Raw genomic sequence first — 24661 nt, forward strand, 5'->3', positions numbered from 1 at the left:
AATGATCTTAATTAAACGTTGCACAACAAATAACTTTAAGAAAGATGTCATAACATAATAGCTGTTTGGGCCAGATTGCCAGATTCAGTAGAGCCACTACTTCTTACTGTGGCGTCACTGAAGGTGATGACAGGTAACTTCTGCATTCATGATGAGCAAAGTTTTTCTGTCAAGTTTGGTACTTTTATGGAGGTTTAATGTCAATAAACTTCAAACAATCAAAGATTAAAAACCGATGATCATCTGAAAATGTGTCGTGTCTTTGTGTCCTGATATCTAAGGAATTTACAGCTATCTGTGATAGAGACCTTCTTTCCAGCTTAATAGCAACATTTAAAACATACAAAAGTCATAAAAGCACAAAAGTAAGTAATTGTCTTTTTAGAAAGAAAGTTTAGCTTTAGAACATGTGCATTTATGTATTATAAAGGACTCCAAGTATTGAATCTGAAGAAACCAAGAAAACTCCCTCACACATTCAAGCAGAGCTAAAAGCTTCAAAAAATACTGACTAAGATGAATGTGCACGTGTCTCATCTCAGATGAATCTGTAGCTGCTCAGAGATACTCGTTCAGTTTGTTGGCTGGTCTCAGAGATGTGTGTGACTTATTTTCTTCAATATTTCAGTGTCACATCATTTAGGCTCCACATGACTCAACAGTTTAAGTGTGAAGTTTATATTTCTCCCAGAGGCAGCAACTGTCATCAGTTTAAAATAAAAGTTTACGAGGCTGGAACCACAAACTACTTTTCTACACAGTCATTTAACAGCTAACACTGTGTCTGCAGTCACAGTTGACAGCTGTTATTTAAAAGAGTTAAATGAATGAGTAACATCACAGAGTGTCTGTATTTACTGCACAGACTCCTATAATAACAGGTTATTTGCTGAGGTTAAAATCACACATTAACGAAGGCAGTCCAGTGGTGAGACTCGCTAATGTCAGGATGCTAACATGAGTTGTTCAGCAGTAAAAACAAAAAGGTGACCATAACACAGTTAAACATAATTCATCTTTATGCTCTTTATGAGGCTGCACCTCCCTGAGCCTGGTTCTGTCAGAGGCATCTTCCTGTTAAAATAAAGTTCTTTTTTTTTATTACCAAGTGCTTTTTCTTAGAGGTTCTTTTGATTTCTCCGGATCACTGTAGAGTTTTCACTTTACAGTATAAAGTGGCAGAGCCAACTGTTGTTAGCGTTTATTTCGTCAGTGTGTAACTCTACAGGGGTCTGTGGAGTTCAAGACGTTTAATTTTCCATATTTCCAGGTGAGGTTCTGGTGATCGGTTCAAATCTTCCAATCATCGCCGCTCCGGGTGATGATGTCATCCTGCCGTGTCACCTGGAGCCCATGTTCGATGTCCAGGGTCTGACGGTGGAGTGGTCCAAACCCGACCTGAAGCCCGACCCGTCGGACCGGCTGAGCCGAGTGGAGTACGTTCACCTGTACAGGGACAGGCAGGAGGTCCCCGACATGAAGATGGCCTCGTACTTCAGGAGGACGGAGCTGTTCATGGACGACATGAAACACGGGAACATTTCACTGAAGATCCTGAACGTGTCGGAGGAAGACAACGGCAGATACAGATGTTTCATCCCCAAGCTGCAGAGCAGAATGAAAGCTGCTGTTGTTGAACTTGTAGTCGGTGAGAAGATTTGTTTTGGTACGTTTTTGTTTTCAACTCATTTCCAAACCTTCATGTGAACAGATCATGACTATATTTTAGATCCAAAGTACGCTAAGACCTCTACGACAGAGAGTCCCGTGTATCCTAGAAACTTCCAAACTCCAGATCCTCGTGAGATGTCTCCAAGAAATAGTGAGATAACAACCCACATTTTCTCTGCATTGTTTTTGTTTGGGTGAGATGTTTTGTGTGGTGACCTTGTTCATTTTTTTTCTTTTTTATATATCAGCAGGTCGGTCCAGGGTCTTTCTGGTTGTCGTAGTTACTGCCTTTGTGTCGGTTGTGGCTGTGACTGCGTATTTCTCTCGCCGTCAAATAAAATGTATATCAGAAACAAACAAACACAAACATGTTGTTGCTTCTTCTGCCATCAGACTGACTTATTATTCAACTTCTTTCAACAGAAGCATCAAGGCGACAAAGTGACCCAAACCAACCATAACAATTCCAGGAGTTCAAAGGAGGGTTGGTGTTAATGGACCTGAGAGCATTGGAGATTTACCTTTTCTGGCTCTGCTGGATCCTGATAGTCAGGTTGGAGGTTCAAACCAGCAGCCACAGGAAGACACTTGGCCCAGCAGCACTGAGACCCATCATAAGGTCACTTCTATAAACGGAGTCTGATTTAAACTTCGACCTCAGGTGAAGACTCAAGTGTTGTATCAGAAAAAACACAGCGTGCAAAATCTGGATATCTAAACAGTAAATATATGAAACAAGCCACATGTAGTTATTCTTTAAATTGGATTCAGATGCAGTGAAGTAGCCAGTCTAAAACCAATGGTTAAATTATTTTCCATTCCTTGTCAGCAACATTATTTCGATCTAACCCTAATGATTGTTTAACCCTCCTGCCATCCTTTAAAAAACTCACACCCATCACCCTAGGGACCATTCTCAGCCACGCCATAAAAAGACCATATATCCATATTTTATTCCACTTTAAATTAGCCAACCTTGTAAAACTACTTCTCCCTGAAATATTCATGTAAAGTTTTAATTATATTTTCGTTGTTTTAACCCTTCAAATCCCAGTGTTATTACATGAGCGCCCTGTGTTATAAGCCCCAAAAACCAAAAAACGAAACTAAATATTTCCACAAAAAACCAGTTGAAGTAATATGTGATTGTCATTATAAGTAGGCCTTTAGATGGACCAAAGATTGGCACCAACATACATTTTGACCTGCCATTATTTTTTTTGCATTTTTTTTGCAATTTAAAAATTAAAACTTCAAGGCCCTGAGTCTTCATTGACATCCAAGAAAAGAAGAAAAAATAAAATCATATGATGATAATTTGGGGTTGAAAAATAGCGTTTATAATGGAAGTCAATGGGCAGAAAATGGTCCCCAGGGTGATGGGTGTGGGGATTTCTGCTGCTCAGCCATTTTAGGCTGATTTAAGGAATTCACACTGGAATATTAACATTGACAGGTAAAAACTATCCTGTGGCAAGTTTGGTTATATTCCACTGAACACAGTGGAAATGGCAGCCATTTAACACATAGCAGTGGCACAAAAAGGTCCCAAGAAGGCAGGAAGGTTAAAAACCAACATGTACACTGAGCTAATGCCAAGCAGGGGTGAAAATGCCCCAAACTGCAGTTCATCTACTCAAGTCAGCCCTCACAGACTGTCATGTTAAAAGCCAGCAGAAATCCACGTCTTCATAGCCAGCTACAAAAACAGTTTCAATTTCTATGGATGTGTTCATCCTCTATAATTGTACACTAGTTGAATATTTATTGCAACTTTTAACTTTTGAGTTCAAAGGCTCAAAGGAGGATGTGCCAGCAGAGATGTCCAAGCTTCACCTCTTTGTAGTTGTGGTGTGGTTTGTGGCTCAGCTGCAGGGGAGGGGTGGAGCAGTGGGTTCAGGGTGTGGTGATCTGGATGAGAGACTAGAGGCTAGTTTGAATGTGACTCTATCATGTCGTTGCAGTTTTGTTCTTTGGTCCATCTCTTTCACCCTCTTTGTACTTTCTTTTTTCACTTGTAGCTCTCTGTCAAACACTGGAGGACTGCTTGGACTTCATTAGAGACCTGAAGTTCAGTCTGGAGATCAACACTTAGCAGGATAAAGAGCATTATTTATTACTGTCAGGTTTAATGTTCTCATTTATTTAAATTGTACATCTTGCTGGTCAAGGTCACCTTGAATCTTTCAGTAAGCTTCTGAATGACCTCCAGTGGACAAATTTAATCTAGGACCTGGCGTCCACATATGTGAACATCACATTTTGGGTTATTTTGAACAAAATACTCAATTTTTCTTTACAAGGGCCTGATATTCACTTATGAGGACATTATACTGCTACTGTTCTATTGAAATTTTAAATAAATATGCTCGTGTGTGGCTCTCATTTTTCTTAGAAACAAAAATCAGGTAAAGAAAAAGTCTGGTAAGTCTTTGTTTTTACATTCATCGGGTCCTAATCAGCCCAAATATCAAAGAGAAATTAAAAATGCATGCTGTGGAAGAGTTCGGGTCTTAGGAGGTTAAGTGGGAAAGTCCTTCATGGTTTTCACTGTGTTGAACTGAAATGAACATGCTGGTTTATTGGTCACAGTTTACTGGATATTTCCAACCCACAGCCTTGGAAAGACATTTTCAGTGGGAACAGTTCAGTCACACATCATGTGGAAGGACTGAAGTAGAAACTGAGTCGAAAAACATGTTGGAGACATTGAAGACTGGAAGGACACCAAAGACCTCTGAAGTACCAAAAACATAATTTATGGAGACTCTATTAATAGATTATACATTGGAATTAAAATTTTAATTAAAAATAGCTCAGTGATCATGGATCTAAATCAAACTTGGTCTCACTACTCCTTTTATTCATGGTTACCCTCAGACCCACCCTTTAGGGTGTGAACGGCCATGAACTGAAACTTGAAACTGCAGATATTCATTTGATGTTCTGGATCATGTAGACAGTGCAGCTCCATATTTATGCTGTTTGTTGTTTGTGCTGTTTATTTCTGCTGCCTTCTGTGAAACTTAGGCAAAAAAATAAGTATTATATTATTATTTAATTATTGCCACGTTTGTGCTGTTTAATTTATTTCAAAGAATGTTTCTGTTTAATCTCAGAGCTGACTCTTTCTGCTGTTGTTCCAAATTAAAGTTCTTTGTGTTCTTTGTATTTCTGTTCTGTTGTGTATCTTTCATACATGACATTGATAATGCCCACAACCCTAAAAGGCTAGAAAAATGCAGCATGACGAGACTGAGGAACCAAACATTTATCCAGCATAGACAAGAGCACTCAGAGTTATTAGCCTAAAACTTGGCATGTGTAGGTGGGTTGTGCAGTTTATGCCTGAAAAGGAAACGCTCCACACCCAGCCGAGTTGGAAAAAACTGGCCAAGTGGAGGATGAAAGAAGTAGTGGCAGGCCTAAAAAAATATCTACAGCAGACTGAGCTGAAATAGGACCTGAGACGCAACTGTCTGTTGATCCAGCTACTGTTTCCTGAAGCCCTCATCAGATATGGTCTCAGTGGAAAGGTGGCTGTCAAGAAGCCATTAGGTAGGGAAACAGGCTGAAGCATGACAAACTACACAAAAACTGGACAAAAACAGATTCAATACATCTTGTGGAGTGATGACACCAAACTTGAAATGTTTGGTTTAAATCATTGTCAATATGCATGGAGGAGTGTCTGCAGTTATCTGTGAAACACGGTGGAGGCTCTACCATGGTTTGAAACTGCATTTCAGCCGGTGGTGTTGGAGACAGAGAATTACCATCAGATTTGGATCCACAATGTTAGACCACCTGGAAATCATCTGACTGGTGCTGACAATTGACTATTAGTCATGGATTGGCCTCCCCCAAGGAAAATATCCTTCAAAAAGCCCGGAGAACAATTCGTGAAACTACTTAAAGGAAATAAAGTGGCCCAAATTTCTTACTTTCCTCCAAAATATAAAAAAATGAAGGGTGACTCAGAACTTTTGAACAGTACTGTAGCAACTGCTTCCATGTGGAGTCGATTCTGCTTCCTTGCTTGCAGCAAATGTCTCTTCCCACAGGCCTCTGTGGAAAAACCTTGTATGATTACTAAGAATTACAGCTTATATCTGCTATAAACTATCATTACCCAGAGAGTGGTGCTTTTCCCATGCAACCTGATTCTGCAGTGTGTATTCAGTAAAGACTGTGTTTAGTGTGAGACACAGCCTGTGATGTTTTCATGGGTTGCTATAAATACAAAACTTTCTGTCACAGTGGATCAAATTTAATCTCTGACCCTGTTCTTTAGGGCTTTAAAAACTGACTCCACGTTTCATTTAGTTTGACCTTAAATGAGAGACTGAGCCCATAAACTTACCAGGACAACATTTACAAAGCTCGCTTCATGCTTCGTCACAGCTGACAGCCCGGTGTTGGAGGCGTGATGATTCAGGCACCTCACAGCTATTGAGTTCAACATCAACTTCTCTGTACACCAAAGTATTATATTAAAGCTTGGCTGAAACTGGATCATCAGGGAAAGTGATCCCAAGCACAGCAGCAAATCTACACCACTGAAAGTGAAAAGAACCAAAATGCAGCAATGAGCCGGTCAGTCCAAACCTCAGCCTGACTCAAATACTGTTGTGGGACCTTCAGAGAGCTGTGCATGAACAAATACTTGCATGTCAGGATGTAAAGATGACCCATAAAATCATACCAAAACTATTACATCAAGTTAATCCTACTATGTGTGGTACTGAATAAGAGTCTGTGCTCAGTTTTTTGCAGGACTGCTTCTGTAGTTTGACTTATTTTCTATTAAATAAACAACAACAAGGCATAATATGTGCTTTTGTTTATTTGAGGTTTTATATAAAAAAAAAAATTAAGAGCTTTTTTATTTTTTGTATGTCCTGTTATGTAACCCTCAGAATGGACAGCGTATGTACTCTCTGTTCAGTGGGTGTATTTAGTCAGACATAAATACTGTCACAGCTCGACTGTGGAGGCAGAATAAGGGAGTAACTTAGAAACTTTATTTACAAAAACAGAAATCATTTACAAAACCAAGAGAAACAACACAAAAACAAACACATAGTGCCTGGATGGCCCATAAATGTGGCTTTAAACAGGAGGCAATGACACACATTAGAAAAAACAGATGAAAACATGTGTGGTACACTGTACCATTAAACAGTAAAGGAACTTTACTCCACACTGACTCATTTAAAAATACACACTGGTGTCTTTGGGATCATCTGATTGTGTTGGCATCAACAAATCAACAATCACGACCCTCTAACCATCCATCAGCTTTGACAGAGATACAGTCAACGCCCAAAGAAGAACCACAAAACCAAATGCACAAGAGGAAGGTCACATCAACAGGAAGTTCCACATTTTATATTTCTGAACATCTTTGTATGTCCTCTGGCTCTTTGCTGTGCTGTAAACACAACCTGCTTTATCCTGGTGTCATAGCAGCAGATTGCTATGTAGCTCCCTCTAGTGGGAAAACCGAATGTAATGTGTTAACCTGGAAGTTAACTGCTGATGTGATTTGATGCTGCATAAAGAAAAGTGAAATGAATTGTCAGCAGATAATCAAAAACAAAAAAGTAACTGAAAGTGAAACACAATTAAAAACATCATGAGTTTGGACTTTTCTATCATCTGATCGTCTCTGTGGGTCATTGCATCTGTAAACACCAGAGCTGGAAAAGTTTGAATGACTTCTGATAAAACTTTTCAGGGATTCAGAGTGGGGTCATGTTTGATGGTTTACTGATGGAAAACTAACAAAAAAGAGTTAAACTTTATGATTCTTACAAGTGTGGTGTGTATGTGTGTATCGTTAACATATAGAAAGTACATTTAAAATATGATGTCAGTTTTGACCTCTGACCTCACTTTTACATTTCACATCTGTCTTTCTTTCACGTTGACCCCAAAATGTGTTAAATCTTTAAAGTATTGTCAGGAGAATGAATGAGTTAGTTATAAATATAATGCAGTACAATATTACATAATAAGTTCAAGTCATTAATGTCCATTTATTTTCACATACTTATTATCCTACTCCAGTGTAATGTTATATAAAAATACACTATTCTTGCTTAAAAGTAAGCACTGCACAAACAGCGAGCTGCCTGAGGTTTTTGCTCTCAGAGAGCTTCTTGTTCTTTAGTTTTCACTGCTGGTTAAGGCTGACTGTGCCGTACTCTGAGTCTCTGTTTCCTGGTTTTCCTCGCCCTCTTTGATCACCTCACTCATGTCAACAGCAGATGTGTCGTCTTCCAGCTGTTCTGATGGCGGCTCTTCTTTTATTTCTTTGTTCTCGGTGTCGTCACCACGAGCTCTGCTGCGTTTTTGTTTCATTGTTTTCAGCTCAGTTTCATTCACCTTGGTGTCTAAACACAGAAAGGAAAAGTGTCATACATATACATGTGTTTGTGTGTTTGAATACAGCTTTCCTATTGAAATTTTTATGTGACCATAAAATACCTGTAACTGTGTGGGAACATTAAAATAAAAGTACGCATTAGTCAGAGCAATTATCATGCGTTTGTTGATTTATATTCCTGTTTAACCCCACTGACACTCCCTCTGGTCCCTCCTGCTGGTTAAGATCCTGTAATGTCTGTGAAGGTTCTCAGTCATCCAGGTCATCATAGTCAAAGAAGCTTGCAAAGAAAAGCGTCTGGACTTCTTTAAGTTACTTGAAGACGTTTCACCTCTCATCCGAGAAGCTTCTTCAGTTCTAAGGTCAAATGGTGGAGAGTCCCAGATATAAACCTAGTGGGAGTTTCCCCCCACAGAGGGACAAAAGGACCCCCTGATGATCCTCTAATCGCCTGAGCCAAGGTGTGAAACTGGGTGTGGGCTCCAATCAGCCAGAGTTTTGGGTGAGTTCATTGTGAAACCTGGCCCCACCTTATCATGCAAGGTGGGGCCTTAAAGAAGTCCAGACGCTTTTCTTTGCAAGATCCTGTAATGTTACATTCATCCCTGAACCACAGTGTAAAAATACTGAGCAATCATAAACTGGAAACTGAGCAGTGTGAGAATAAAATATTCATTCAGGTAAGATAATGCTGAAATGATCACTTGTTAATTTCCAAAGTCCAGAGCAGCATTACTGTCCATGAACGAACATATTCAGACTCCTATAAAGGGAAACAAAGCTGACACTGTGCTCAGTTTAGTCTCAGAAATTCAGCCTTTCATACTCCAGAAAATATAGAGAAGGGAAACAAACGTGTGACGCACCAGGTTTTTTTGATAGCATGAAATTCCAAACGAAAGCGATAGCAGCGCCAACGTACAGCAGGCCAATGATCACGATGATGAAAGTGGCCGATGGTTCCTTCCTGACAGCAGAGCCTTAAAACATAAAGAAATAGAAGAATATTCCTGTAAAACTAGCTCTGATTTGGTTCAAACTGCACATGATGAGGGTGAAATAATAAAATAGTTTGTTTCTGAATGTGAGTCATACCTGGAACATGTATGTGTGTCTCTCTGCTCTGGTTGGTGTTCCTCTGTTGGACTCTGCAGGTGATGTTGTTGCTGTGTCTCTTCTCCACAGTCACTCTGCTGCTGACAGTATAGAGGTCATCAGGACCTCTGAGGGTCTCTGTAGGTCCAGCAGAGAGGAGGTTTCCCTCACCGTCCAACCACAGCAGCTCAGGCTCTGGATACCAGCCTGCAGACTCACACTGTAACACCACCCTGCTGCTGACATTTGACATCACCTTTATGACGGGTGTAGAGACTGACCCTGAGGAAGGGAGACGAGAGAAACCACTGAGCCATTGCATGCAGGGTAATTGGATAGACCTTTTTCAAAGCTTTTTCTTTAATTTCACCTCATTCTTCACAGTAAAAAAAGAGTTTGATGTCTCTAGATGCTTCTATAATTAGTAAAATAAATTTTTTAAAATAAAAATATTACCATTGTTACCTTGTGTTACGCCTCCAGCAGAATTGATCTTTTAGGGTTCATATGCAAAAAAAGCCAGTTTTTGTCTCACACATTGAAACTTCTCCACTCCGTAGAGCTTTATAAGACGGGTCCTGGATGATATGATGAAGAGCAAGATGTTCATGACTGAGATTCTAAAAAGTGCCAAACAGCTGCTCACAGGTCTGTTCACTCGTTTGAGGCTGAAGAGATATGCCAGAGAAGCAGAGGCCTGGAGAGTAAATAGGCTGCTCTCCAAATATTAGTCCAAGGTGTACTCTCAGCTTCAAGAGAAGACTAGAACAAGGTCTGCAAGAACATCTGGGAGAAGGGCACATCACACAACACTAACAGCAAGTGGGTGGTGGACCTAAGAGTAGACCACAGAGAGTCAGTCAACATCAGAAATGCAGACAACTAACAATGAGTCTCCAGAATGAAGAGCTGGACAGCATCAGGACCTGACATGTTTTATACATACTATTTCATAACAGTCATAAGATACTCAGCTGCAGTAACAAAATCATCACATGAGAAGATATATGTGACTGATGTAAAGACAGATACAGATTATTATGCGTGCAGGATTCCACCCAAAGTCCAGCATCCTGATGCTCTATGAGCAACAGAGAAATCGTGAGAATTCATGTGGCAGAACCACAATCCAGGATTAAATATGAACCATCCATGAATACATCAGGAAAAAGCCCCCCTGAGATCAGCTGCTTCAAGACTCCATCAGCTAGCTGAAGAGGACAATGAGGAGGAACAGGACAGAAACTGTCATGGACGACCAAACACCTGCATGGGATGTACCATCGATCGATTGAGGAAATGGCTGGTATCAAGAAATCCTACCAGTGGTTGGAAAAGACCACCTTACAGGACTGTACAGAGGCTCTGATCATGGCAGCACAAGAAGAGGCCCTAAGATCAGATCCATAGAGCTAAGACTCTACCACAGCCAACAGGACCAGAGCTACAGGCTGCCCCAAGGTGTCCCAGAGACTATCTGACACATAGCAACATGAGGTAAGGTACAAGCTGGGAATGAGCACAACCAAGTGTCTGAGATAGTGTACAGGAACATCAGAGGTTAACCTCTGCAGAAGAGAATTGTTAGAAGCACCAAAACAGAAGTGACAGCTGACGGTCTCCAGAAGATCTCCTGAAGAGACATCCTTCGCTTCTTATCTGAAAGTCAAAACAAAAGGCTTTTACTCTCTTCAGCTCTCAGTGAAGCATGCTAATGGTCTGATATTGTGGAAACTGATTCGGTAATATAGTTATTTCTAGAAAAAAAACTTCCCTTTTACGTCCATTCTAAATTTGTTTTCTATTTTGTAATGAGTGATGTTCAGTCTTTATAAAAAACAAAACAAAATAAAGGTCATTCAAAAGATCATCATTACTGCATTTAATGAAAAGATATGATCAAAATTATTCATCAGAGATTTGGGAAATTTTTTTGTCAGTTCAAACAAAATGATTGAAGTAAACACAACAACACGTGTCTGAACTTTCGCTAAGTGAGCGCTCAAACACATTTTAAAGTTGTTTGTTTCTGAAATGTCACTCCTGGGTGAGGTTAGGAATGTTGACCGACCAGTAAACCAACAGCTTACAGTTTTCTCTCAGGCCACATCTCTGCAGACGCTGCACCAGTCTGTCGATCCACTCTCACTGCACTGCTATAAATAGAACGTTGAGATACTTGAACTTGTCCACTTAGGTGTTAATTTTCATTCCTCTCTCTCAACACTTAACTGCAATCTGCCGCAGAACGGAGGCTGAAACTGTCTGTAAATATTATAATCAGAACTGTGACATGTTTCCAGCAATGGAAAGGTTTCAGACCCTCGCTTAGACATCAACACTGGGCCTGAAACCCCACAGTCTCAGAGGTTACATGATGCACAAACCCTGTTTTATTTTTGATTCAATATGAACTTATCTTCATATGAATATAAGTTCAAAATAAAGTTCAACATGGACTGATGAGAACATATTTTATGTCTTTCTTTAGTCATCGAAATATGACTAAAATATGTCATATATGATTGGTCGTCCCTCCCTGAGTCTGCTTCTACAACAGGTTTTCTTCTTCTCCCTGTCACCAAGTGCTTGCTCATAGTGGATCGCCGGGGTTTCTCTGTATTATTGTAGAGTCTATACCTCACAATATAAAGTGCGTTGAGGTGACTGCTTAAATTAATTAATAAATGGATCAAATTAACTTAGACACACATCTTTCATGCTTTTATTCTTTGCCATAGAACACATTAGCATCTGTCTTTCACCACTTGCCCTAATGCTTCTGTTTTCATCACAGACCTCCACCCAGAGAGTGAAAGGCAGACATCAGCCTGTTATGGTGTCACTGGGATGTTGTAGGGCATCAAATTGAAAAAACTAAAAAGTGTGTCGTATGGCTCTCTCCACGCCTTTTCATATGATATATTACTCAAGATGGTTTCTTGAAATAATTTTCCAAGGTTAACTTTGACTTTGGGTGCAAGAACAATAAAGGTCAAGGTTTAAATGTTTAGCCAGCCTAGCTACTCGTGTTCCTGAAGGCCTAGTTTATTGTGGCAAAGTTTGAAGATAACGCATCTTGAAACCTGTGAACGGTGGACTATCAAACAGACAGAGCTGATTAATCTCACATTAATAATGATAATAAAAAACAAACAAATGTAAAACAGTCTGTGCTCATATTGCACGTGAGCACAGAGGGACACCGGTTTGCATCTTGTATCAGTAAGCCTACATATGGAAACATTTAATGTCCACTTAGGTGTTACCACAATATCACACTGACACAACATGAAGCGAGACCACAGAGTGTAAGTGTAACTTTAACAAATGTAAATGTAAGATGTGCATAGTTAGAGTTGCTTTTAATTTAATGACGACCTCATGAGCTCGGATCAAGGATCGTGGCTCGTGTTAACAATGATGTCACAGTCCGACACAGGCAAGTGTGTACTCTGTATAATGTGATTTCTTTGCATGATTTTAGGTCAAATAAACAAACCTGATCCACCTTCAATCAGTGGAAACAATTTGAACCAAGACGAGCAAAAATAACAACGTAAGCGTGGGAATCTGACTCCACCCCAGGACGCTCTGTAAAGCAACAGGGTGGTTTTATAGGGTGGGTTTGTGTGTTATTCAGAGCGCTAATAAAAGAAAAATATCTGGAAAAAGAAACACAGTTCTGTGTTTTGTGTCTTTTTGACAAATTACTTCTAGTAAAAATCAAAGTAATGTGGACAGAAAGTCTGACTTTATAAGAGAAAATTTGTTGTTAAGACCATAATTCATATTTAAATATCGTTTTTAGAACATGTTTGTTTATGATGCTGCTAATGCTGAAACATGTCCGCTGTGTTCACCTGTTCATCGGTCTGCTAAAGCTGGACGTGCACCATCACACTCACCAGGAACTCTACAGCGAAACAGAGACACACAGACACATTATTATATATTAAAAAAGGCTTACCGCAGTGGTGCAGACTGTAACTCCTGTTGTCCTGAGTTTTACAGTAAATCGGTCGTTATAAAGTCGTTATGAGAGTTTGCTGGAGCTCAGCAGAGATAAAAAACCAGCAGAAAGGCAGCGCGTCATCGTCTTTGGGCTCTGCTGTGGTCAAACTGGATGCTCTGGTAAGTTGGCATCAGATTCTGAATGAAACAAGTTTTTACTTGTCTTAACTGCACAGTCTGGCTTCAGATTACACAAACTGTGAAGTGTTACTAACAGAGACTGCTGCAGGTCACAAATCTCACAGATGACACACTTACTGATCAGTGTGTTTTGTGTCTGATAATAAAACCATCAAATCCAGTGATCGCCGTCTCTGTCTTACACTGTGAGTCTGTTACCTGTGAGAGTGACCCAGCGTGCGTCACACTCTGATCGCCCTCGCTGTAATCACACCAGAGTTTTAGATCCAGCTGAACATTCTGCTGAACTGAAAGTAAAACTGCAAAACTAAAGCCCTGTACACATGGACATCATACACACCGCGTATTTTAATATTGCATGCAAATACTGTACATCTTGTAATTGGTGTGTGTGTGTGTGTGTATATTGTATATACAAATACATCTACACACATAGTTTACACTTTGGATTAGATGCTAAACTTCATTTCATTATGTTGTACACTTTTCAAAGACACTACATGAATCTAATCAAAGCCAGGCTGTTGCTCTTCACTCTGAGAAAGGTTGTAAGGTCACTTCCAAACAATCTGAAGTCTTTCTGCAGTGGAAAGTGGAAGCTTGCTGCCGACCCCTCACACCTCAGTTATAAGCTGTGACACTGGTTTGTGCACAAACTTAAATAAATGTGATTCTGAACTTCATCAGTTGTGCAGCACAAAGCACAACATGAAACTGGATGGTCGATAAACATGGATGTAAACTGAAGGCAATGACACACATGAGGAAAATAACACACTAGAAAAGCTGAAAGCACGTCCGTCTGTTGAGTCGCAACAATCATTAACTTCCTAACATCCTCCAGATAATGCGGAGGTAGCTGACAGACTCAAAGAAGCAAACGCATAAGGAAGGTCACATGACTCATTTTACATTTCTGAACTTCCTCTTTAAAAGTGACCCACAGGCTGACGTGCACTCTGCTTTATCACAACAGTCAGATCTGTGGTTCCCTCCAGTGGGTAAAGCCTTTACCACACGATGCAGTGTGTGAGTCTGGAAGTGCTGCGAAACAAACTGCAGGGTTTTTAGTTTTTTCTGTGACGTCACTGCAGTTCCCTCATAGATGAAAACTCCTGAACACATCACAAGTTTGATGTTTTCCGTCATGTGATGATGAAGTGACGGTGAGCACAGAAACAGAGTGTCAAACATGTTTGGAGTCTTCTGTGTCTCACGTCATGCACGTTATGGCGTCAGCTCCTCGAAACATTGGATGCAGCATGATAGCTAAAGTTCTGTTTTTAAGACAAACGGTCGTCAAATTTGAGCTTTTTTCTTTGAACCACTTATTCTGTACTTCTGTTTCTTCTGTTTCTTTTCCTTCTCGTCTTCTTTGATCTCCTCAGCAGCAGATGTGTCGTCTTCCAGCTGTTCTGATGGCGGCACTGCTTTTATTGCTATGATCTCGGTGTTGTCAGCAGGAGCTCTGGTGCATTTTTGTTTTGTTGTTTTCTTCTCAGTTTCAATCTCTTTGGGGTCTGCACACAGAAATGACAAAATAAGGAGGATTCTTCCTATTAAAAGGGAGTTTTTCCTCCCCACTGTCACCAAAGCATTTGCTCATAGGGGTCATATGACTGTTGTGTTTTTCTCTGTATGTATTATTGTAGGGTCTACTTTACAATATAAAGCAACTTGAGGTGACTGTTGATGTAATTTGGTGCTGTATAAATAAAATTGAATTGAATGTGTTTGGTTGTTATCAAAGACTTTTATAGAGTGGAACAAAGGTGACGCTCTGCTTAGTTATTTCAGCTGAGTATCATAAATCCACAGTGTCAAAAAACATTGTCTGATTATTAATGAGAGGGGAAACAAACGTGTGATGCACCAGGTTTTTTTGATGGTATGAAATTCCACACAACAGTGACAATGGTACAAATCCACAGCAGGCCAACGATCACGATGATGAAAGTGGCCGATGGTTCCTTCCTGACAGCAGAGCCTTAAAACATAAAGAAATACAAGTTATTTTTGTAAAACTAGCTCTGATTTGGTTCAAACTGCACATGATGAGGGTGAAATAATGACATAGTTTCTGACTGTGAGTCATTATTACCTGGAACATGTATGTGTGTCTCTCTGCTCTGGTTGGTGTTCCTCTGTTGGACTCTGCAGGTGATGTTGTTGCTGTGTCTCTTCTCCACAGTCACTCTGCTGCTGACAGTATAGAGGTCATCAGGACCTCTGAGGGTCTCTGTAGGTCCAGCAGAGAGGAGGTTTCCCTCACCGTCCAACCACAGCAGCTCAGGCTCTGGATACCAGCCTGCAGACTCACACTGTAACACCACCCTGCTGCTGACATTTGACATCACCTTCATGACGGGTGTAGATGCTGACCCTGATGAAGGGAGACGAGAGAAATCACAGTAATCTGCTGCATTCAATTTACAAGAGAACATTTGGATATCTACTAACTGTGTGTGAGATTATCAATATCGTAACTTTGAATTATTTATTTACACTGGAAAAGACAAATAATGTCACATATTCCAGAAAACTTTTAAAAGATTATTTTGTGCTAATAAACTTTGACAGTAGGAATTAGTCATAATAAAGTTAAATAAAATAATCTTACCAACAATAAGATGAACATATGACATTTGACCCAGTTGTGGAATGAAACATCTGTACGGTCCTTCATCAGACAGCTGTACTTTGGAGAGAGTCAGTGAGACGTCTCCATGCTTCAGTTTATCAAAAGACAGTGAGGTTCTTCCAGCGTACGACGGCTCTTTCAACTCCACATTTTCTTTATTTTTGTCCCACATGTAGATAAATCCTGGTGTCAGGTCAGTTCTTGCCCACTCCAGCTGCAGCTGTGATACATCCACAGGAGTTGTCAGGAAACAGGGTAAAACAACATCATCACCCAGCAGAGCCACTATTTGCTTTGTTGGAGCTTCCTGAGAATAACCTGCAAAGAAACACATCAGATTTGATTTACTCCTGTAGGATTCAGATGAAAGGCTGATTGAAGCAACACCTCAGACATGGATGGATCTCTGCACAGATGAAGTCTAAAAGAGTCTGTTCTTTATTTAAACTCAGAGAGTAAATGACACAAAGAGCAACAACAATGCAAATAAATTACATTTGTACCATTATGTTAGTAATTTGGTCCCATTTTTCTGTGTTTTTTATTGTGTAAAGAGTCTCTCTGTGTACATGACCAGGGCTCGACTCTTTCATAATCTGAAGATGAACATGTGTTTTCAGCCTGTAATGGTGTGTTATGCCTCTAAACTTACCTCTGCAGAAGAGAAGAGTTAGAGACAGGGCAGCATTAATGAAGGATGAGAGTCGAAGTGTAAAAAGTCCAGAAATCTGATAAAGAGCCATGATTCACCTCTGAAAATTAACAAAAACAAATGCTCTTTATCGCTGTCTTACAGGAAGCACCAGCACAATCCTCTGAAACATTAAACATTACAGTCTTAAATATGAAAGCTCAAATTAGAAAAAAAAAATACCTCAAAGAAACACTTTTGGAGACACTGGAAATAATTTCTTCTTTGTTCAAAGACTTTCTCTACAGATTTTCTCTCTGGTGCTCTTCTTCACCTGCTTCCTGTTCCCACAGCAGCAGAGAAAGCTGAGGGTGTGTGTGAAGATCAAACTGAGCTCCTGAAGAGCATTGCTCATTACTGTGAAAATTAAAAAGAAAAGCAAGCTTCCTGTTACTATTTTCTCTGTCAAAGAAACCAAGACAACAATGTGTTTTGTAACGTAGCTTTTTCTAAACCCTTTAAAATATCAGAAAGTACAGGTGACAGCTCCTACGCCTCTACGTGTACTTCTGGGTTTTCATGGCTGATTGGATTTGAGGATTGGCTTATTTACACTCATTTGGTTAAATGAGATCGTTCAGATTTTTGTAAGTTTTTATGCTTTTCAGATTTTCTTTTGTCTGTTTGGGTCTAACAGAGCAATACTGAGCAACAACTGTCTCTCACTGCAGTTTCTCAGAAGGAGAGTCAACAACTCTTCAACAAAGTCTAACAATGTGGACACAAAATGGTACAGACTAATCCATTGAGGTCAATTCTACAAAATGGTGCGAAATTCAAAACCTGGTAAAAACTGGAGTCTCTCTCCAAACACTCACTGACTTCACCCGTAGTCTTCATACAACTCTAGTGGTGGGTGTTTACTCACGCAAGCTAAGTGGCATTAGACAACAGTGGAAATTCATGAATGTGATCTTGAGCGAAATGCTCAAGCCACTTTCTGTCACACTGAAACTGATTCTCTGATAAAACTTCCAAGAAGGAAAAGCCGATTATATTGTTGGTCTGTGGCAGGGATGTGATGATACAGAAAATAAGAAATCCTACCTCGAACAAATGTTTTTCAAAGCACTGGAATAGCAGCCTCTGTGTCTCCTGCTTCTTCTAAGTATTGTTGTTGGACTTTGAACAATTATAGGTTTTGCTGCTCAAGCCTGGATTGACTCATACATTTGTACAAAGGTTCCTGAATCATTAATCATTACAAAGTTATGCACTCAGATTTGTTCTCTTTTTATATCATTGTATTTAACACACACGCATAGCCACACACAGAGAAAGTTGTGTTTTCATATTTTTGTGTGGCCATCTAATTGACATAATGCTTTCCCTAGCTGCTTACTATAACCATAACGATAACGCTAACCCTGACACTAAAACCGCATTTTGAGTATTTAGCCGTGGTACACACACACACAGACACACACACACACACACACATATTGCAAATTTCAGAAATGTTATGAACTCTTTATTGCTGCTCTGATAAGACCAGAATTCCAGACTGCAGATAAGATCTGTGCACTACTGACAAGTGAGTTTACGCCCTGTAACAGTGGCATAAATAGGTTATTAAAGGTCAGAAGTAACAGAGTCAGAGTGATACTGTGTGATTCTGAGTTTAACCAGTTTTGAATGTTTTTGTGTGGTTGTTGTTTGTTTGTTTTTTTGTAGAGTATTTGTGTTTAAAGTTTAGGCAAAAGGGCAGAAGACTTCAAGAAGTGTCTTTTAGGAAGTGTGGAAAACTTTAATATAACAGGTGTAAAGTTTAGGTTGCACAGTGTGCAGTAGTATAGTTATGTATTGCACTACAGAGACCAGTTCAACATGATTAAGACTACAAGTGGTCAAATATTTCACCTTTTAACCTTTTCTGACTTCAGCTTTTTTCTTGTGCTTTTCTCATGTTACCGGCTCTGCTCTGGACAAAAAGGAGGTCAACCAGGAGCTCAAGAGAGCCATAAAAACTGCTAAACTACATTAGAAAAACACAGTTGAAAAAAAATTCACCACAAGGGACCTCCACTCAGCCTGGCAGTTTCTCAAAACCATGGCCTCCGTGAATACTGTGGTCATCACCCCCAGAACCATCCAGGTGGAGGGCAGGAACCCCTCCTCCCTCCCTGACGACCTCAACGCTTTCTACACCAGGTTTGAGATGGTGGTAAGAGATGGTGGTGACCTTCTCCAGTAGGCAGAGGGATCTGGCTGATTCAGTCACCACCACCATCCACGGGAAGCCAGTGGAGGTAGTTGAGGAGTACAAATACCTGGGAACCATCTTTGACAACCTCCTGAAATTCTCTGCCAACACAGAGGAGATTCTCAGGAGGTGCCACCAACGGCTACACCTCCTTAGGAAACTCAACTCCTTTGGAGTCAGCACACCCATCATGATGACTTTTTACAATGCCTTCCCGGAAAGCATCATGACCTTCTCCATCACCTGCTGGTTCCACTCCCTCAGCCTACAGAACAGGAACAGACTGCAGCACACTGCATCAGTGTGCTCTAATATCATTGGCCTGCCTGTCAGAACTCTGGCACAGGTTTTCAGCCAACGGGCTGACAGGCAGCCAAAATCATCTATGACCCCTCTCACATTCTTCACCCCGCGTTTCAATGGCTGCCCTCTGTGTGACGCTTCTGCTGCATTTCCTGCAGGACTGAGAGGAGGAGAGCCACCTTTGTCCCCAAGGCCACTCTGCTTTTTAACTCCAGCCGATAAGACCATTTCCCACACCAGAAACAAAAACTACTCTACACTCTTCTTATACTACCGACAATTTATTCACTCTTAGTTACTTACAGTTATGTATTCACCTTTCAGTCACTTTAATTTTAAACTGTAATTTTAAAACTGTGTATTCTGTTCTTATTGCTGGAGAGTCCTCTTCACACACTGAGGTTAATTATGGAGTTCCACAGGGTTCAGTGCTAGGACCAATTCTGTTTACATTATACATGCTTCCCTTAGGCAGTATCATTAGAAGACATTTTCACTGCTATGCAGATGACACCCAGCTCTATCTGTCCATGAAGCCAGATAACACACACCAATTAGTTAAACTGCAGGAATGTCTTAAAAACATAAAGACCTGGATGGCCACTAACTTTCTGCTTCTTAATTCAGATAAAACTGAGGTTATTGTACTCGGCCCTGAAAAGCTTAGAAATATGGTATCTAAGCAGATTCTTACTCTGGATGGCATTACCTTTATGTTACCTCCAGTAACGCTGTGAGGAACCTTGGAGTCATTTTTGACCAGGATATGTCCTTCAACGCACATATTAAACAAATATGTAAGACTGCTTTCTTCCATTTGCGCAATATCTCTAAAATTAGAAATATCCTGTCTCAGAGTGATGCTGAAAAACTAGTTCATGCTTTTATTACTTCCAGGCTGGACTACTGCAATTCATTATTATCAGGATGTTTTAAAAACTCGCTGAAAAGCCTTCAGCTAATCCAAAATGCTGCAGCAAGAGTGCTGACAGGGACTAGAAAGAGAGAGCATATTTCTCCTGTTTTGGCTTCCCTTCATTGGCTTCCTGTTAAATCCAGAATTGAATTCAAAATCCTGCTCCTAACATACAAGGTCTTAAATAATCAGGCCCCATCTTATCTTAATGACCTTGTAGTACCATATCACCCTATTAGAGGACTTTGCTCTCGCTCTGCAGGCCTACTTGTTGTTCCTAGAGTATTTAAAAGTAGAATGGGAGGGAGAGCCTTCAGTTTTCCGACCCCTCTTCTGTGGAACCAGCTTCCAGTTTGGATTCGGGAGACAGACACTATCTCTACTTTTAAGATTAGGCTTAAAACTTTCCTTTTTGCTAAAGCATATAGTTAGGGCTGGACCAGGTGACCCTGAATCCTCCCTTAGTTATGCTGCAATAGATGTAGGCTGCCGGGGGATTCCCATGATGCATTGAGTTTTTCCTTTCCAGTCACCTTTCTCACTCACTATGTATTAATAGACCTCTCTGCATTGAATCATATTTGTTATTAACCTCTGTCTCTCTTCCACAGCATGTCTTTTATCCTGTCTTCCTTCTCTCACCCCAACTGGTCGCAGCAGATGGCTGCCCCTCCCTGAGCCTGGTTCTGCCGGAGGTTTCTTCCTGTTAAAAGGGAGTTTTTCCTTCCCACTGTCGCCAAAGTGCTTGCTCATAGGGGGTCATATGATTGTTGGGTTTTTCTCTGTATCTATGAAGCGCCTTGAGGCGACTTTTGTTGTGATTTGACGCTATATAAATAAAATTGAATTGAATTGAATTATTGTTCTTATCTTCAAGGTTATCTGCTCTGTTGTATGTTAATTGCCTCTTGGGGATAAATAAAGTCTTTCTGATTCTGATGTTTTAAAGTTCTTAAATGGTGCCCAGTCCACGTATTTTGTGTCATTTTCACTTCTGAGATTTACATTTTGGACTGTTTGACGAGACGAGGATGTCAACATGTCTCACACGCTTCCTCTTTTTTTAATTACACTCTAGTCATTAGGTTCACAACATATCACCACACAAACAGGGCCCTGAAGGCCTTTGGAGGTGAACTGGAGTCAGAGGCTGGTGGGTGTGGCTGCTGCAGTAGCCTCATTCACCCCATTACTGCTACCTGCCCCTCAATTTTATCTGCAGGTTAGACAGTAAGGGTCTTGGGGGTGATCCCTACACGTTAACAACATTCTAGTTTTCACACACTCATACTTACCCAAAGTAGTTTGAATATTTCTTTTTAAGGATGTCGTTCATTTCAAAACATGGCAGAAGGTGTTAAAGTAAATATGAGTCAAATAACAATGCGAAATTTAGACAGCGGACTTCAGCATTAACTACATAACTCAAAAACACAACATGGAATTAATTGGTGGGATTACATGAATGAATGACCAATTTTTAATTATGAATCAAAATATGCCTTTTAAAAAAGCACGGATGAATGTAGCTATTCTAAAACAACAAACGAGGACGTAAACGTAAAACAAGGAAATAACGCTTCTTGTAATTTTATTACATGAAATTGATTATTCTTAAAGTGACAACTCGGTTTCGGCCAAATTCATCAAACTCTAAAGTGTCAGAGCATCGCATCATCCACCACACCATGGAAGCACCAAACCAGCATATTAGAATAAAAATACAATAAATGTGTTTACAATAAAACAACATTTAAAAAAAAAAAATTGTGATACAGCACACAGTGCCTACTGTTGCAAATGTAAAGTATTAACATACTGTACATATAAATATATACACACACACAAAATAGAATACACACTTTTAATTACAGACGCACACATCTGGCTCAGAGGCATCTGCTGGTTTAACATGTGGCTAAAACACAGTTGTACCTGTATTTCACTGGTGTCCTGGTGGATGTTAACAGGCTCATCACATACAAACTTCTACATTTCTGAAGTGTGTGACACATTTCTAGATCATTTTTAACTTTGTTCCACAGACTGAAACACATCGTGTTCACTTTAGGGTCTTTCATTTCCTCTGGCTCTTTGCTGCTGGATGGCAACATTTTGATGTGTGGCTCCCTCTAATGGTAAAACCAGTATTACACAAATCAAACCTGTCAGAGATTTTTAGCAGACGGACCTGAAGCATTATTCTGAAAATCCTACGTCACCTTGTTCTAAAGTTATGACATTCACACCGCGCAATTTACATGTGAGCACTAAAAACATGTCACATTAGAAGGATATCTACGGTGGCCCTGAGAGACCAAAAGGACTGCAACTTCAGAAAACACTTGCAAAAAGAAAAATGCTGCAAAATGAAAAACACTGCAAAAAGAAAAAAACACTTGCAATTGCATTATAATACATTATAAATAATATAAACCCCCCTTCCCTGGCGGGTCGCGGAGGGTGGGAGTGCCTACTGGGGTCAGCGGGGGAGCTGGCCCCAGGGAGGGGTTACCTGCCCCTCCCTTCCTTCCCTCCCCATCTCCAGCTGCCTCCCTCTTCCCGCTCCTCCACAACCACCCACACATGCAGGGCCTTGGAGTGGGGGTATGTCACCAGGGTGCAGAGGAGGCTACCCCCCCCCCTGTCCCCTTCTGGCTGCCTCTGCCTCAATTTTATCCCACATCTTAGACATTCACATTATTCACACTCTCATTACACATACATATAGGATCTTGGGGGTGGGCACAATCACGGAGTCCAAATCACCATCAGGGTGTATACCTCACCCCTGACGTCGTTGCCCACCTCTCAATTTTAAATACACTTAGTCATTGAGGGTTAGCAGGAGGGACTATGCGCTTACCTGCTGCTCCTTGGCAGGTAGCTCCATGCCCTCCTGGGTTTTAATTGCACCTTAGAACACATATGCATCAACACTACAATGAGCGGGTGGAGGGAGGTTTGGAGTCTTCTCCCACCCCCATTCTCTGCGGCCTGCTGGAGCGGGAGGGCTAGTAGGAGGAGTTGGCCGTCCGACTGCGGTCTGGGGTGTGGGGCCTCCCTGCTGCTGCGGAGTCGGGGTGGTCTGCCTCTCCCCACCGCAGGGAAAAGGGTAACACCACCTGGGTCTGGGTGCAATTCCCCCCTCCAGGGGCAAGGGTACCTAGACCCGGATTGTAGAGTACGCTTGGGGAGTGTGATTGTGTGTACAGCGTCTCTTTATGTCTGTCTCCACGTTGGTTGAGTGTGGAGTGAGTGCATATGAGAGCATGAGGGTGGGAATGGATGTTTGTGTCTGTGTGTGCCTGTATGTCTGTGTCTATATGTCAGGTTGGGTATCAGACGCCACCTCTCTGGGGACACCTCAGGCCCTCCAAGGTTTGGAGGCCTATCTCCACCCACCACCACTTCCCCTGCCGGTGGCGGACTCCCTCAGGTGTCGGTGTGTTGGTGGTTCTTTGTGTCTGGGGGTGGGCGTCCGGGTACACACTCCTTGGCGGCCGCTTGTCGGGGCCTGGGGCCTGGGGCTCGCTCGGGCCCCCTTTGGAGGTGGGGTGCCCCCGGCCTCTCGGCCTAGGGCTCGGTCACTCAGGCGCAGCTGGGGGCCGGCGGAGCTCACGGGCGCGTCACTGCAACCCCCCCTGGCTTCTGCTCCGCGGCTGCTGAGTGAGCCCTCATCTGGGACTCTCCTCAGCTCTTACTGGAACAGTGGCGCGGCTGCCCCTCTGTTGGTCTTCCATGGTCTTTTGTGTTCTGGGGGCCTCTGGATGTCTGGAGTTTTGATCTCCTCCATACCCGCTTCACACCCTGGAGGACGGGGCTGAGGCCCCCCCACACTCCCTAGCAGATCATTACATGGAGAAACCTTTGGAATGCAAGCATGCTGATCCACACAGGTATGCACACATGGGTATTCACAGACACGGACTAAAGCTTTCTTGGCTGCTGCCTCAAAGCACACTGTGCGCTGTCTATCTTGCGTGCTGCACAATATTGTTTATTACTTAGTAAATATTGATATCTATGGCTAGCTAGTTTATTGTGATGGTGCTTTGTTTTCTCTATTATTATGTTGCTCTTTGTTGTTTGCTGTCTCCTCTGTTTGTTTGTTTGTTTGTTTGTTTTTTTTTCTCCATACAGGTGACCCAGGAGTTTTTTTTTTTTTTTTTTTTTTTTGTCTCTCTTCCCCCCCCTTCTCACCGTCTCTTCTCCCCTTTGGTTTTCTTTCTTTCTCTCCCCCTCTCTCTCTCATTCATTCCCCCTGTCCTATTTATTAAAAAAAAAAAAAAAAAAAAAAAAAAAAAAAAAAAAATGACAAAGGATGAACTGAAGCTCTGCCATCACGTAATGTCGCATACTGCTGTTTCTGATGTCATTTAGAAAAAAGAAAAAAAAAAAAAAAAAAAAAAACCATTATTTTTAATATATATAAAAGAAGATGTGACAAAGTAAAGCTAGTTTTCGGCTACGGGCCCAGCACGGAACCTGATCAACCAGGGACCTCTAGCTGATGTATTAGCCAGAGGTCCCTTTACTACGGTTCGGAGCCGTGGACCTGTTTTATATATGCGCGGAATAGTTTTCTATACGAG

General features: G+C 41.2%; 3 protein-coding genes across 5 annotated transcripts in view; 1 reads left to right on the forward strand and 2 right to left on the reverse strand.

Moving 5' to 3' along the window:
* The window catches only part of LOC146673812 (myelin-oligodendrocyte glycoprotein-like), a 142304-nt gene that overhangs the window by 135 nt on the left and 117508 nt on the right, over positions 1-24661 (forward strand). The window contains exons 1-4 of one of the 3 annotated variants that reach the window (XR_014908853.1): positions 1-1648; positions 1730-1822; positions 1920-2332; positions 3693-4772. Coding sequence is in view for 2 of the 3 variants with exons in the window: in XM_085392001.1 (XP_085248127.1) it covers positions 1354-1648; positions 1730-1822; positions 1920-2116 (585 nt within the window). In the remaining variant the exon portion in view is untranslated. Of the gene's footprint in view, positions 1649-1729; positions 1823-1919; positions 2531-3692; positions 4773-24661 lie in introns of those variants that run through there. The other 2 variants (XM_085392001.1, XM_085391988.1) reach the window with 2 other exon arrangements.
* Positions 7501-10394, reverse strand: LOC146673813 (butyrophilin subfamily 1 member A1-like). Its single transcript, XM_085402340.1, has 4 exons — positions 9623-10394; positions 9158-9439; positions 8929-9042; positions 7501-8069 (listed from the first exon to the last, which is right to left on the reverse strand). Exons 2-4 carry the CDS (start codon positions 9408-9410, stop codon positions 7843-7845), a joined length of 594 nt encoding a protein of 197 aa, XP_085258466.1. The 5' UTR covers positions 9411-9439; positions 9623-10394; the 3' UTR covers positions 7501-7842.
* On the reverse strand, positions 14612-16696 carry LOC146673814 (butyrophilin subfamily 1 member A1-like). Its single transcript, XM_085402339.1, has 5 exons — positions 16606-16696; positions 15933-16271; positions 15414-15695; positions 15186-15299; positions 14612-14832 (listed from the first exon to the last, which is right to left on the reverse strand). The coding sequence occupies exons 1-5, from the start codon at positions 16694-16696 to the stop codon at positions 14612-14614; spliced, it is 1047 nt and encodes a 348-aa protein (XP_085258465.1).

This window comes from Rhamphochromis longiceps, linkage group LG3 (genome assembly GCF_057381845.1).
Source record: "Rhamphochromis longiceps isolate RC_006_pf linkage group LG3, R_longiceps_female_GT1.1, whole genome shotgun sequence".
Classification (NCBI taxonomy): domain Eukaryota; kingdom Metazoa; phylum Chordata; class Actinopteri; order Cichliformes; family Cichlidae; genus Rhamphochromis; species Rhamphochromis longiceps.

What these genes read in the sequence shown, in the direction of transcription:
- LOC146673813 (XM_085402340.1), bottom strand. Translation starts at nt 9,410, where the DNA reads ATGTCAAATGTCAGCAGCAGGGTGGTGTTACAGTGTGAGTCTGCAGGC. An exon ending in GACACACATACATGTTCCAG is followed by an intron (nt 9,043 to 9,157) that starts GTATGACTCACA and finishes TTATGTTTTAAG; the next exon opens with GCTCTGCTGTCAGGAAGGAA. An exon ending in CATGCTATCAAAAAAACCTG is followed by an intron (nt 8,070 to 8,928) that starts GTGCGTCACACG and finishes TTCTGTGTTTAG; the next exon opens with ACACCAAGGTGAATGAAACT.
- LOC146673814 (XM_085402339.1), bottom strand. Translation starts at nt 16,696, where the DNA reads ATGGCTCTTTATCAGATTTCTGGACTTTTTACACTTCGACTCTCATCC. An exon ending in AACTCTTCTCTTCTGCAGAG is followed by an intron (nt 16,272 to 16,605) that starts GTAAGTTTAGAG and finishes GTTTCTTTGCAG; the next exon opens with GTTATTCTCAGGAAGCTCCA. An exon ending in CATACCATCAAAAAAACCTG is followed by an intron (nt 14,833 to 15,185) that starts GTGCATCACACG and finishes TTCTGTGTGCAG; the next exon opens with ACCCCAAAGAGATTGAAACT.